The sequence below is a fragment of the Acipenser ruthenus genome, chromosome 8 (assembly GCF_902713425.1).
Source record: "Acipenser ruthenus chromosome 8, fAciRut3.2 maternal haplotype, whole genome shotgun sequence".
Classification (NCBI taxonomy): domain Eukaryota; kingdom Metazoa; phylum Chordata; class Actinopteri; order Acipenseriformes; family Acipenseridae; genus Acipenser; species Acipenser ruthenus.
Window position 1 is genome coordinate 10594903 of NC_081196.1, and position 15320 is coordinate 10610222.

The window sequence follows — 15320 nt, forward strand, 5'->3', positions numbered from 1 at the left end:
AAACCTAAATGGGAGATGTCTTTATACAGTAAAACATTCATTTTAGGAAAGGACCTGAAAGTAAACGCTGGCGGTTTTAAAATAAGCTGAAAACAAATTCAAACACTGCAGTTACTAAGCATCCCTTCAGAGCTACAGCAATGTATTGCTAAACCAGCCAGGTCTTTATCAGTACCCTGTCACTCTCCTTAGATCAGAAAGGCAGATGGGTGTGATTGTGTAACAGGCTTCAGTGGAAGTAATTTACTGCAGAGCTGGCTTATTCTGACCTTAGTTTCACTTATTGTTCAAATTCCAGGTGAATTAACAGTATGGCCACATGATATCATAAAGCGCTTTTTTTTTTTTTTTTTTTGTTTTTCAGATCTAACACACACACACGTACAGTATATACTGTATGTATGTGTGTGTATATATGTATGTATATAATCAGTCACAGACAAAAGTATTTGGGCAGTTAAAATGTGTAATTCTTCTATTGAAAGATAGAAATTAAGCAGAGATTCAGCTTTATAATAAAACAACAAATTATTACATAACATGCATAAAATGAAAAATAACATGCAAAAACAAATTTCATACTTTTGACCAAAGTATTTGGGCACCCTTACAGTAGTATTTTGTGTGCCTACACTTACTTTACAGCTTACAGTCTTTTTTTTTAAAGATTTTGAAACCAGTTCCTGGCATCTTTCCGGAGATATTCTTGTCCATTCTTCAACATATACAGCTTTAAGCTCTGCAATAGACTTTGGTTTCCTTTTTGCAACAGCAGCCTTCAAGTAAATCCACAACATCTCAATGAGAAGTCTGGGGACTGAGGTGGCCAATCCATAACTGTAATCTTCCTTTTTTTCAAGAAATTCCTTTGTAGACTTTGCAGAATGCTTATGGTCATTATCCTGCTGGAATATAAACTTCCGTCCAATAAGCCTTCTAACACGGGGTAACAAATGAGAGTGCAAAATGTATTGATATTTTGCAGCATTCATTGATCCTTCTACAATACAAAGGTCGCCAGTGCCTGAAGAAGAAAAACAAGCCAATCGCATCACACAACCTCCACCATGTTAAACACTGGGCATGATGAACTTTTCTTTTAATTCTTCTCTTTCTTCCTCCAAACATATTGTTGCTTTCTTGGTGAAAAAAATATATTTTGGACCATAAACTTTGGTCACTTTCTTTTGTGTAATTTCCTTTTACAAAGGTTTGCATCTTGGTTTTCATCCATGGACATTCATCTTGTTAAGGTAACGTTGAATTGTTCGCTCGTGAATTTCTTCACCATCTTCTCTCAATTCTTGTGTCAAATCTTTTGCAGTAATCCGAGGATTTTGCCGGGCTGCTCGAACAATTCTTCCAGATTTTGCAGAAATCTTTCTTGGTCTTCCACACCTGGAGCTAGTTGCAGTAGTTCCTGTTCTCCTGTATTTGTCAATTATAGCCCACACAGTGCTTTTCGGTAAACCGAGTCTTTCTGCTGTTTTTCTGGTAGTTTCTCCTTTTTTTGTTTAGTTGCATCACTGCCATTTTGAGATTTGTTGCTGTACTCTTTAGTTTTAACCATTTTTGTTTCTTTTTTGAATCACAAATTTCCAATTTATTTTTCAGCACTTGATTATTTTGTATTTATTTATTCTATAATTATCAGGTGTTGATTTTCAATCATAATAATTGTCAGTAATTAGCAACGAATGGGTTTCATATGAAATGTGTTGATTGCCCAAATACTTGTCAAAGTTTGAAATTTGTTTTTGCATGTTGTTTTTTATTTTATGCATATTATGTAATAATTTGTCGTTTTATTATAAAGCTAAATCTCTATTTTAAATGATATCTTTCAATAGAACACTTAGAAATCACTTTCTTTGTGTGTTTCTCTCCTTTTTTCTGCGACTGTGTGGGTGTGCGTGTGTGTGTGTGTGTGTATAATTATATATATATATATATATATATATATATATATAAAATTTATATATATGTGTGTGTGTGTTAATCAAAATAAATGCTATCTGCTTTTGTATTACAACCTGTGACTGATATGCACTAGTAATATACTTATTTTTAATTAAGAGCAACTGGACCTCCCTTGGGATCACAAGTTAAGCTGGTCATTTCTAGCTCACCTTCTAAAATCGCCCCCCCCCCCCCCCCACAATAAATATTGTGTGACTCTTTCCGGTTACCTGAAATGTGAAATGACACTTGCAGGCCTGGAACTTCACTAGTATGGAACCTGTCAGGAGGTGAAAGCCTAAGGAACTGGCTGAATTGGTCCTCTATTCTTCTCACCATTCTTGTATTGAACCCCTTGACCCTACAGCTTTTGAAGATGAAATAGTTCCAGTCTCCAACGTCTCCCGCTTTGTCAGTGATCCCACTTTCGGGTACCAGGACTTTGCCAGACGAGGAGAAGACAACCTGCCGACATTCAGAGCTCAGGTAAATTTTAAACATGTATTTTATTTACTTATTTCACATTAACAGTATATGGTAATTATTATATCTGGAAAGTCTCAGTGACCAACCTCCACATGAATGCTGCGCTTGGACTATGATTTACCGCACTATGATAAACTGATGTCCCCCAAACTGGTTTCTGTTCCAGATCCCTTGTTCCTCTGGTCCTCACTCCGCTGCCCTTTGCTCACCTGTCTCTACGTTCTGGTTTGTACAGGACTTCTCGTGGGATGACCATGGCTTCTCTCTGGTGAACCGGCTGTACTCTGACATCGGCCACATGCTTGATGAAAAGTTCCGCACTGTCTCCAACCTAACCTACTACAACATGGCCACCCACGAGGACATTGACACCACCATGCTCCGGAGGGCGCTGTTTAACTATGTGCACTGCATGTTCGGAATTAAGTAAGTTCCTAGTTGTTTAAACAATAGTATCCTACACACAGTGGGTCTCTAAATAATTTACTGCAGCGACCATTAAGTAACAGGGAAAAAACAAAAGGGTGGATTTTAAAGGGAAAACCTTTATATGTATTTTTATTGTATTCAGTGATGGTAATTTAAAAAGGGCACATAAATATTACAGTAGTCTCCGGCTAAGAGAACACCCCTTGGGAAGCAAGCTAAGTGTTCTCTTAGCCCAAGTGTTCTTTTAAGACACAGTTGACCACCAGACACAATATGAGTCAATACATAAATATTTATTACTTGTCATGACGCACGTGCATTAACATATGAAATGACTAGAATAAGTAAGAGAAAAGCAATAGGCAAGTGTATGTTAATAAACTATAATAATAAAGTAACAGACAAACTAATGTTAATAAACTAACTGTCAAACTAAATGAACACAGAACCCCTACACATGTTAAAAAATGCAGCAGCAGCTCTAGATTCATTATGAATACCTGTACAGGAGCAATATGCATAAAACATTAAATACAGTGAAATACAGGGCATAGTACATTAAATACAAACAGTAAAAAAAAAACAATGCAAATACATTAAATACAGGCATTATACATTAACTTCAAGACTAGGATGTGAATTCAAAATTTTGTGGATGCGTGTGTCATGCAGAATCATACAAATAAGATGAAAAACCTGAAATAGTAATTTAGACAACAGCTAATAACAGATATCAGGATTGAAGAGCATTGAAATCAAGAGAGAACAAGTGGGTCTTGAGAGTTGATTTGAAGCGAGTGACTGTGGGAGCTGCACGTATTAAAGCAGGGAGAGAGTTCCAGAGAGTCGGGGCCATGAAGCTAAAAGAGCGTTCTCCTGGTGTGGTGCACTTTTGCTTGGGGATAATAAGTGAAGTTCCTGTTCCTTTAGGCAGAGCATTTACAATGGGAAAAGTCCATTTCATCACAAGGGTGTTCTCTTAGGTGAAGTGTTCTCTTAGGAGGTGTTCCTATACGCAGAGACTGCTGTACTATGGCTAGCTTCCAGTACCAACCTCTCAATAACAGTTGTACAAAAAAATGTTTTGGTGCCGCAGTATTTACATGGTTGACTTTCAGGTATGATGACTATGATTATGGAGAAGTTAATCAACTGCTTGAGCGGAGCCTGAAGGTTTACATAAAGACGGTGACTTGCTACCCTGAGAGAACGACCCGCCGCATGTACGACAGTTACTGGCGCCAGTTTAGGCACTCAGAGAAGGTGAGTCAGGTGCTGTGCTGGCACAAAGTATGAAGACAAGGAAATAAAACCGATAATGGAACCGCCATTGATAACCATACTGCTGTCTTATTGAGATCTGAAAAGCAATTGCTTTACAATAGCAGCATTATGTTGTCCTACTACATTTTCTATCCCGTTCAAAGATCCAGTACGCCAGCGTAGGGATCGCAGCTAACGGCATGCTTTTCATTTGCATGACTTGAAGTCTTTCCACAGGTCTTTAGCATTGAGCCATATCCTATCAAGTATACAACATGAAGGAAAGCCATTGGTTTGAATATTGTATCTGTCTTGTGCTTTTGAATTTCTTTTGAGCCTGAGGCTCCTTCAGTAAAGTAATGAGCTGGCACAAACAACAGTGTCTTATATAGAAACTCCAATCCACAGCATATTACAGGATAGGGAGGAAAAAAGTGCAGAAGGCTGTCTTCATATTACTGTTTCACACATTCCTGGGGTCTTAATAGGGGTTAGCTCCTAAACTCAGCAATACACAGAGTTCAGGTAGCAGCATTTAATTTTATATTAAAATGGTCTGGACAAAACCTTAGTAAATATGCCTTTCCTAGCTGCATACTTGGTGTTATATTCTGTGCTTCTGAACAGACATTGTAATCAAGAAAAAACTTTGGTTGCTTAAAAGTTATATTTTGGCAAATAGAACAATGCAAGGCTGAGCTGTGTATAATTGTGCAGTTTCAGAGTCCCATTGCCTCTGTTTGCTCCATAGGTTCATGTGAATCTGCTCCTGATGGAGGCACGCATGCAGGCGGAGCTCCTGTATGCCCTTCGCGCCATCACTCACTACATGACCTGAGGCACGGCAGCCTTCTCCCCTCAAACAAATGACTCTTTATCCAACTTTATCGATTGTTAGCGCTGAAGGATCACAAGACAGTCTTGAAACCCCAGTGTCAAAACATTTTGCCATGTATCCCGTGGCAGGTTAAAAGTGCAATGTGTGTGTGTGTGTGTGTGTGTGTGTGTGTGTGTGTGTATGTATGTATGTATTTCTTGACTTTTACTAAACAGAGTGCTGAGAAACAAGCACTAGATATGCTAAGAACTTGTATAATATTATTTTCTCATTACATTTAAAAAAAAGAAAAATAATATTTAGAAAAGTAAGTCCCTGTTCAGTGTATATTCTAACACAAAGCAAAACCAGCATTTTTAAGGTAGTGTTTGTTTTTTTTTCATTTTAGTTTTATTTTATTGTGTTGCTGTTCACTCACTCTGAACGCAGTAATAATGTGAAGGAGCAATATCATTTGATAAGTTTTTTGTATTTTTTTTTTTGGTAGCTGTTCTTATTATAATGTGAAATTAATCAGCAAGTTCAATTTCAACTTAAGTATTATTTCTAGATTGTCTAACAACAGTAGATTAAACTCATACTGCTAGGCTAGATTTCTTTCAGCAGTGAACCTCTGTGCCACCATCCTGCTTTGGTATTAAAAAAAAGTATTTAAGAAACTAGGTAATAAATGTAAATTTGCCTTCTAAAATTTTTTTTAAGAAATCCAAGACTGCTATAGAAGTATTAACAAAAACAAAAGCCAGCACAGTCATGTCCTGGAACACATGTTGAGTTGGCCAGTCTTTTTTAAATCAAAGAATAGCAGAAGGGGTGGGGGTAGACAGGCGGTCTATGTAAGTACATTAACAGTTAATGTACTTAAACAATTGACAGGTGTTTGGTGGAGCTGGTGTTTTGTACTTTACACCGGCTGGATTTGAATGGAACATAATCTAATAACAAAGTGGAATTGAACAAGATGTTCTTGCGGTGAGAAACAGATTTGAGGGAACAGTAGGAGGTGAAGTGTTGGGTCGAAAGGATATAGGATGTAATTCAGTGATCAAGCTTCCCTTTCCCTTAATTCATTCTCCACAATAGAAACTACCTAATATTTATATTTATATTTACAGGGTTGTATTAAATTGATTCAAACAGTGTTGGATACTAATACCGCCATCACTGAAATCCTTGTAAAAATTACTCCTTTATGACAGCTAAGTGCAAGTAGGCTTCTTCAGCATACAAATGTATTTTTTAAATAGATGGGGTATTAAGATCTGCCACTCTTCAGATCAATTGGATTGACCCCTTTGTATTTTAAAGGCTGGTGGTCACAAACCAATATATAGTTCTGACCTGTGGATCATCTTCTCGTAATTTAAGTGCATCCTTTAAAGATATATATGTGCAGGTATATCAAGTAGATCGGTGTTGTTGCTGTTTAAAACACCTGCTCTGTGCCCAGTTTATCAATGGCTTTTTTTAAATGTATTTTTTTTAAAAAATTTAATGTATTTTCCTGTTTTTTCTGGACGTGGATTTTACATTAAAAGCTATTGGCGGAATTGAAACTTGAAATGTCTCCTCTAGCTTGCTGGATACTTAGGATGTAATGAATGTATGTATTTCTACTGAATATCAAAAAGAAAAAAAAACGTGTAAAAATAACTTGTACTTTTAGTTTTTACTTTTATTTTTGATGGTTTTGTAAAGACCATGTTTGTAGATTTGCAATGGAAGCTTGTCCTCATACATACTGTATATCTCGGGTGAATTGTATAGCCCCTTTTTAAATGATTTTGTCAGTATTAATACAATAATCAATGACGCTCCTCTTTTGTAATTTGTGATTGCCAACGGTATAATCAAACTGTGACGTTATCTTTGTTTTTGTTGCTCTTGTGCTTTTGTTACTGCAGTAGTTACAGTAGAAAAAGATAGAGTGTTTCAGTTAATCTTAGACAGACCACTGAGTTTGTCTCCTATTTCAAACAGAAGAAACATGTCACAATTAGAATAAGCTATCTACTGATTTTACTTTGAGTAAGATAAAGGCTGTGTAAAGCAACAGCAGACAAATGGCATTTTAGTTCTAGTTTTTTTGCTATGATTATACCATTGTGTATTTAGCCCCATTGTGAGCTGCTGATGTTGAACCCAACGTGGGATATGGCCTAGCCAAAAAATGCTTTGCTTCACCCTACATTTTGAATTTCATTGAAGAGGATGCTGCTGTATTTACAGAATGGACTGACCTACTTATATGCTTTTTTTTCTCATTAAGGAAATGGTGGGACATTAGTGAAAGATTATAGTGTAGACATACAGTGAATTAGCAATACAATACATACCACGATTCTCTGGTCACTATGCAGTACATACCACTTTGCCATGTATTGATGTAATTGAGAATTTTAATTGGATGCTTTTGCTGTCCAAGTCAAGTATTCTGCAATTTCAAATTACATGTTTTAACTCTTAAGGTACACAAGGAATTGAGCGGTTGTTCAACAGTTTCTTCTTAAAATACATACACAAGCAAACTGACAATTTGGATGACCAGATCCAACCTGCCAGTACATTTATAACCAGTTTCGTGCACCTCCTCACTGCAAAAATAATAATGTTAGCATTACTTGTGGGACACATGTCCCTTGCACCTTAAAGGGGTAAAAGCTGTCCAGAAAAAAAAGGTATGTATTTTTAATAATAAAGAATGCATTTAAAACAGAAATGTTCTTGATGAAATGAGCAAAATATCTTGTACAATCCCTCTGTCGGTGTGATACACCAGCATTTTTTTTTTGTTATTGTGTTTTTTTTGTGTGTGTGTTTTGTTTAAAAAAAAAAAAACAAACAAAAAAAACTAAACAAAACATAATTCTTACAAGTGAAGTGATATTTTCAAAATGTAAAGAAATGCTAAGAAAGGTGGTTGTTGTGTTTTTTTTTTTTCTTTGCTAGTTATACCAGATATATTCAGCGAGCCTTTGTATATGCTTGGGGATTTAATACTGGTTTCTAAATGAATGTCTGTGGGAGCATCACATCTCTTCTATGAATCTAGGACTACAGCTATGGACAAAAGCTTTTGTGCATCAACTTATAGAAGTATCTAATTTTGCTTCAAAAATTCGAATGAAACCTGCTGAATAATGTTACATTAACATATTAACTTGCATACAGATTTGTAGTTTTCCATATACTTAATGAAAAACGGACGAATTGATAAATGTGACATTTTGAAAACATGAAATACTGTACTACTACTATTATTATTTATATTTTTATAATGTCTCAGTCCTAAAGTTTTAGGTGATGCTAAACTTTTGGCCACAGCTGTATGTAGCTCAGTTTTCATGCAAGTTACGATGTTCTGTACAATTCTAGTTCAGTCATACGGTCTAGATTGAATAAAAATTATAGCATTACTAAGGCTATACAAATCTGGCACTGTGTTGGTGCTATTTATTTAATCTGACAGTAACAAAAGAGGATAGTATAAAGATACAGGAACAAGAAGTACAAAAGGACAACCAGACTTCAGAGTAACTGCACTTTTCCATAAGCTTTATTTCTGTTTAATGGTACAGAACAGTGGGTTTGGCTTATAAAACTATGGATCACATTTCTATTGGCAGGATTTTATTTACTGATTCTGATAGAAACATAAGAAATCTCATTGTTTCAATAAAGATGTTAAAACAATTCATTGGTGTTTTTTTTTTTTTTTAATTTTTTAATATTGGCAGCATTTCTCAATAGCCGTTACAATGCCCATAGACCACACATTTAAACTGCTGCTTTAAGGCACCTTATATGTTTCTGTGCTCTCGGTCTCATTTGTACAGTTAGACCAATGCATCTGACCTTACTCTTAAAAAGTAATAGCTAACAGGTAGCAGCAATAACTTTTGCATATGTATTAAAGTAGAATAATCAAGCAAAGAACCATAAGATCTTCAGCACACGCAAAAGGATGGGGGGGGGGGGGGGGGCAGTGGTGATGTTGTTGGCGATAATGGTTATCACCCCTTTAACATGCCATGAATTACCTAAAATACGCAGGCAGACTTGGCTACCCAGAGAGAACAGGCTCTCTGGTCACTGTGAGACAGGAGAGGTTGAGACAGAGGTGCACTTTCTCGTGCACTTTCTCCTGCACTGCGATTAAATACACCTGAACAAGGCACATACTCTTTTAAAAAAATCATTACTCCCACACTTCCAACACACGACGGACCCAGAAAAACTGGCAGTTGTACTGGGAGAGGGACACACAGCCCCACTGGCTGCCCAGTATGTAGCCGCCTGTCACAGCTTGAGGGACACACAGTGAGCACTCTGCACAGGGAGAGGCACTGCTGCAGAGGGAGGGGGTTATTTAGGGCTATTTAGTATTTAAAGGGTATATAAGGACCTTTTTATTTTATTGTGTTACATGTTCCCATGTGTTGCTACAACTGTTTACGTAAGGTGTGTATTGTTTTAATTTTTTTTAATTTTATTTTTTTACATTTTGACCACTTTTTTAAACTTTTAAATTGCATTCCCTGCCTCAAGATGGCTTCACATGTACTGGCATGGACCTCTCGGAACTACATTTCCCATTATCCTCCTGCTCACATATGTAACTGAGATGGATTTACCAGTGAGCAGGAGGATGATAGGAAATGTAGTTCTGAGAGGTACATGTGAAGCCATGCAATTTAAACATTTTAAAAAGTGGTCAAAATGAAAAAAAAATAAAATAAAATTTAAACAATACACACACCTTACTTAAACAGTTGTAGTAACACAATAAAATAAAAAGGTCCTTCTATTATTATTATTTATTTCTTAGCAGACACCCTTATCCAGTGCGACTTACACTTGTTACAAGATATCACATTATTTTTACATACAATTACCCATTATACAGTTGGGTTTTTACTGGAGCAATCTAGGTAAAGTACCTTGCTCAAGGGTACAGCAGCAGTGTCCCCCACCTGGGATTGAACCCACGACCCTCCGGTCAAGAGTCCAGAGCCCTAACCACTACTCCACACTGCTGCCCTGTACCCTTCTATACCCTTTAATGTCTCAATATTTAGTTCAGTGTCTTTGCCTTGATTTGTTGTATTTACTATTTGTATTTAAATATGTTTAAAAGGTTTATTGTTACTTTGCAAATGCTTTGGCAATACTGCCAATTGTTAGTCATGACAATAAAGCACCTTCGAATTTGAATTTGAATAGGCTGATAGACAAGATGCCTGTTTGAATAGGGCTTTCAGAGAACAGAGGGAAACAAAAATAAGAGACGTTGAAGCCAAGTCTGTGCAAAGTGCAAACTAGCAACCCAGAACCACAAAAACATGTTTGTGTTTCACAACAGGGAAATAGTCCAATAGCCTGGCACAAAAACTACTGATTTACTTTTCTTGAAATACTGATAGCTCTAATTTTGTATTTACACCTTTTGTGGGAATTTATGTGGCTGTTTTGAATGTGTCACTGTTGCTTTTAAGCTACCTTTTAAAAATCTGAATAGGAATTATTCACTCAGCAAATATACTTTCCAAGTCAGAACATAGGGCTGTGACTTTATTGCACTGGAAAGATTAGATCTCCATGCCCACATCAAACCAAACTACAAAGCTGGCACTTACAGACTTATTTATACACCAGGTAGGTCTAGAAAGCTCATGCTCTCGTTATAACAGGGGAAAAAAAAAACAAAAACAGAACTAGCTTTTAGCTGCAGGATGGTGCCAGTAGTACTGTAGCTTAGTCAAATGTTCCTTCTATTTGAAGCTTTTTCATTTAAATCATTTAAATTAAGCTTTTCATCTGGTAAATCTGAAATAAAAACACTTTTTTAATATAACATTTCTGTCAAAAGTGCACATTTAAGAACTATCTAGCGAATGGCAGGGAAAAACAGATATGATTTTTCAGAATTATTGTGTTGGCTGCTTCTAAATAATATTCCATGAATCTTACCTGTTGCACACTACTCTTACACACATCTCAAATGTCCAGTTATTGTAAACCATTTTATTTTAAAACATGATACCAGCTACTACACTTGGTTAAAAAAAAAAAAAAAAAAACTATGTTTGGTATCTGTGCTTTTGTACAGTGTTACACTTGCTTGTTCATTTCATCTGCTGCTTCCCCTATTGACTAACATGCTTTCAGCCAGCAGCATTCTATGACCCAGAAGACACTGCTGAGGTGAAATGACCCAGGAAGTGAAAGTATAGCCTATTTCTTGTGAAAAGGGCACCGCAAATGGCAGCTTCCTTTAAACATAAGTAATAACAGATATCATGGTTTAAAATGAAAAAAAAAAAAACAGTACCTGTTTGCTATAGCATGTGTTAATTTCAAAATTGAACATTTGAGACCTATGTAGTGAATGGAGGTACAAAATAGGTAAGATTTATGAAATTGTTTTGCTGGCTACAATTATTTTAAGCACCTTTTTAAAATGTCTTGTGTCATTTAATACACGGTAGTGAAAGCAAACTAGAGCAGTGAAAAATGCAAGGTCGTTGTTGATAATGAGAAAGAAGTGCCCAAGGCAAAGACCTCCACTGCACTTGGGAGGGGAGGGGAGGGGAGGGGAGGGTTATTAGGAGTCATCTCTCAGCACACCACTGGTTTCCAGCAACACAAGCTGGGATTCATGGAAAGTCAAAAGGAAGGAACTTCAATCATCCATACAGTAGGTTTAGGAGAGGAAGGGTTTCCTGGGGGGATTTGTTTGTTGTCTTTACATAACTAGTTGTCGTCAAAAGCGTACATACCCCAAATATCCATACACTGGGCTGTGTACACTGTGTTTCTCCCAGTTATGTTATTGTAAACCACTTAGTTATTGGTTTAGTTGCAAACACGCTTTAACACACCGTCTTCTGTTGTTTGTTTTTATTGTTATTTAAATACATGTTTTGATTGTACCAGTGATCAGCTTAAAAACACGGATTTTTTTAACAATGTTTTTTTTGTTTGTTTGTTTGTTTGTTTGTTTGTTTGATTGTTTCTGAAAACTGCGGCGTGAACTGCGGAGAGCAATAAAGCAGAGAGCAGTGTTATGGGGCGGAACTCAAATCCAGAGTGCACTAGTCTAAGCGGAAACACAAAATAATTACAGATATACCGAGAAATAGCGGCAGGTCTGGCGAAGGGTCTGTGCAACACCCTATCTGCACTGATTATAGTTGATCTGTTACACAATTGCGTTTTACATGTTATGTGCTATGTTTTAAATAAAGATTGTTTTAATAATTTTCGGTCCCTGTCATTTCGTTTTTAAAAAAAGGAACGAAATGTTTTGAATAATTACAATTTAGACAGTGTACTTATATAACAAATTATTATTATTATTATTATTATTATTATTATTATTATTTATTCATTTTCAGTAGTATTATTTGTAACAAGGCTAATTTGAAAAAAGTAAAATCTGTTAACTGCAATTGTATACAGTAAATGTTTTTTTATTCCTCTGGCGCTGCTGTGGATAACCTATTTTAACTAAAAATAAAGGACTTCTGCATCATACAATTATGTATGTGTGTGTGTATATATATAAGGTGAGATAATATTGGTTTAGAAACAGAATAGTTATTTTGAAAACAAAAGGGTCTTTTTTTATTATAAACAGCTAATGTACTTATCTTGCTCAAGGTGAAATCAGTCACATACAAATGGGTCGGAAATCGCTATGTTGTGTCAAACACTGTCTAAACGAATAACCATTTTTCTCGTAGACTGCAAGATAAGTATATATTTTTTAAGATGAGTCCCCACAATACGAACACGACACTATTGTGAAAAATGAGAAGAATCTCTGCGGTCAATTGGACCTGAGTCGGTTTAGGTCCGAGTTAGCAGTGTAACGCAGAATTTGAGTTGGTTTGTACTCTATGACTCTAGTTCGGTCATATACAGACCCAATAGATTTCTTAGTTTGTGCTGCTTCACAGTGGTTTAAATGAGTACTGCACCAACTAATGTGTCTTAGAACATTGTTTTACAGAGTTGTTACCATTGATTGTGTCTGGAGTCACAGTCACATGTTTTACTATACCAGCAAAATACCACCCAAAACAACAGTAAACATGGTAAAATGTAAAATAAAATAAAAATAAACCTGTTATATATATATATATATATATATATATATATATATATATATATATATATATATATACACACAGTACTGTGCAAAAGTTTTAGGCAGGTGTGAAAAAATGCTGTAAAGTAAGAATGCTTTCTAAAATAGACATGTTAATAGATTATATTTATCAATTAACTAAATGCAAAGTGAGTGAACAGAAGAAAAATCTAAATCAAATCCATATTTGGTGTGACCACCCTTTGCCTTCAAAACAGCATCAATTCTTCTAGGTACACTTGCACAAAGTCAGGGATTTTGTAGGCATATAGTCAGGTGTATGATTAAACAATTATACCAAACAGGTGCTAATGATCATCAATTCAATATGTAGGTTGAAACACAATCATTAACTGAAACAGAAACAGCTGTGTAGGAGGAATAAAACTGGGTGAGGAACAGCCAAACTCGGCTAACAAGGTGAGGTTGCTGAAGACAGTTTACTGTCAAAAGTCATACACCATAGCAAGACTGAGCACAGCAACAAGACACAAGGTATTTATACTGCATCAGCAAGGTCTCTCCCAGGCAGAAATTTCAAGGCAGACAGGGGTTTCCAAATGTGCTGTCCAAGCTCTTTTGAAGAAGCACAAAGAAACGGGCAACGTTGAGGACCGTAGACGCAGTGGTCGGCCAAGGAAACTTACTGCAGCAGATGAAAGACACATCATGCTTAGTTCCCTTCGCAATCGGAAGATGTCCAGCAGTGCCATCAGCTCAGAATTGGCAGAAAACAGTGGGACCCTGGTACACCCATCTACTGTCCGGAGAAGTCTGGTCAGAAGTGGCCTTCATGGAAGACTTGCTGCCAAAAAGCCATACCTCCGACGTGGAAACAAGGCCAAGCGACTCAACTATGCACGAAAACACAGGAACTGGGATGCAGAAAAAATGGCAGCAGGTGCTCTGGACTGATGAGTCAAAATTTGAAATATTTGGCTGTAGCAGAAGGCAGTTTGTTTGCCGAAGGGCTGGAGAGCGGTACACGAATGAGTGTCTGCAGGCAACAGTGAAGCATGGTGGAGGTTCCTTGCAAGTTTGGGGCTACATTTCTGCAAATGGAGTTGGGGATTTGGTCAGAATTAATGGTCTCCTCAATGCTGAGAAGTACAGGCAGATACTTATCCATCATGCAATACCATCAGGGAGGCATCTGATTGGCCCCAAATTTATTCTGCAGCATGACAACGACCCCAAACATACAGCGAAAGTCATTAAGAACTATCTTCAGCATAAAGAAGAACAAGGAGTCCTGGAAGTGATGGTATGGCCCCCACAGAGCCCTGATCTCAACATCATCGAGTCTGTCTGGGATTACATGAAGAGAGAGAAGCAACTGAGGCTGCCTAAATCCACAGAAGAACTGTGGTTAGTTCTCCAAGATGTTTGGGCCAACCTACCTGCCGAGTTCCTTCAAAAACTGTGTGCAAGTGTACCTAGAAGAATTGATGCTGTTTTGAAGGCAATGGGTGGTCACACCAAATATTGATTTGATGTAGATTTTTCTTCTGTTCACTCACTTTGCATTTTGTTAATTGAGAAATATAAACTATTAACATGTCTATTTTTGAAAGCATTCTTACTTTACAGCATTTTTTCACACCTGCCTAAAACTTTTGCACAGTACTGTATATGTGTGTGTGTGTGTGTGTGTGTGTATATGTGTGTATATATATATATATATATATATATATATATATATATATATATATATATATATATATATATATATATATATATGTGTGTGTGTGTGTGTCCAACTTCCTGAATACACCCCCCTGACTTATCTAAACATACTAGAAATATGACTGCCATGTAACAGCCAAGCTGGGGGTGGGGTTGGATATTAATGCTGCAATAGTTTTGGACAAGAAGAAATCAGCTTGCAGCTCTGCAAGTGTTGATGAGTGGCTCACAATGTAACCTTTCAGAGGAAAACTACAAATCCAAACTTACAGACCATGGCAGAAACACAAAACAACTGAATCTAGTCATGAATAAACACGTCTTAGTGATGAACGGCCTAATTTCTAATATCAGCAAACACCTAAGGAGCAGAAAGCACAAAATGCCACTGTTTTCTAGATATATTGAACGCATGCAATTGTGACCTTAACAGACAGAAAGGTCTGCCCCATATACCCCCGAATTTTGCTTCAAAGTAGCATTTTCCCGAACTAAATTAACACAAAG

The 15320-nt window shown here is 36.7% G+C and overlaps 1 protein-coding gene across 2 annotated transcripts in view; it reads left to right on the plus strand.

Moving 5' to 3' along the window:
- The window catches only part of LOC117972757 (sestrin-3-like), a 34162-nt gene extending 25494 nt beyond the window's left edge, over nt 1-8668 (plus strand). The window contains exons 7-10 of one of the 2 annotated variants that reach the window (XM_034922816.2): nt 2327-2445; nt 2612-2871; nt 3993-4137; nt 4889-8668. In XM_034922816.2, coding sequence (XP_034778707.1) covers nt 2327-2445; nt 2612-2871; nt 3993-4137; nt 4889-4975 — 611 coding nt within the window. In that variant the 3' untranslated portion in view covers nt 4976-8668. The remainder of the gene's footprint in view (nt 1-2326; nt 2446-2611; nt 2872-3992; nt 4138-4888) is intronic. The other variant, XM_034922817.2, reaches the window with a different exon arrangement.
- The last annotated feature ends 6652 nt before the right edge of the window (nt 8669-15320 follow it).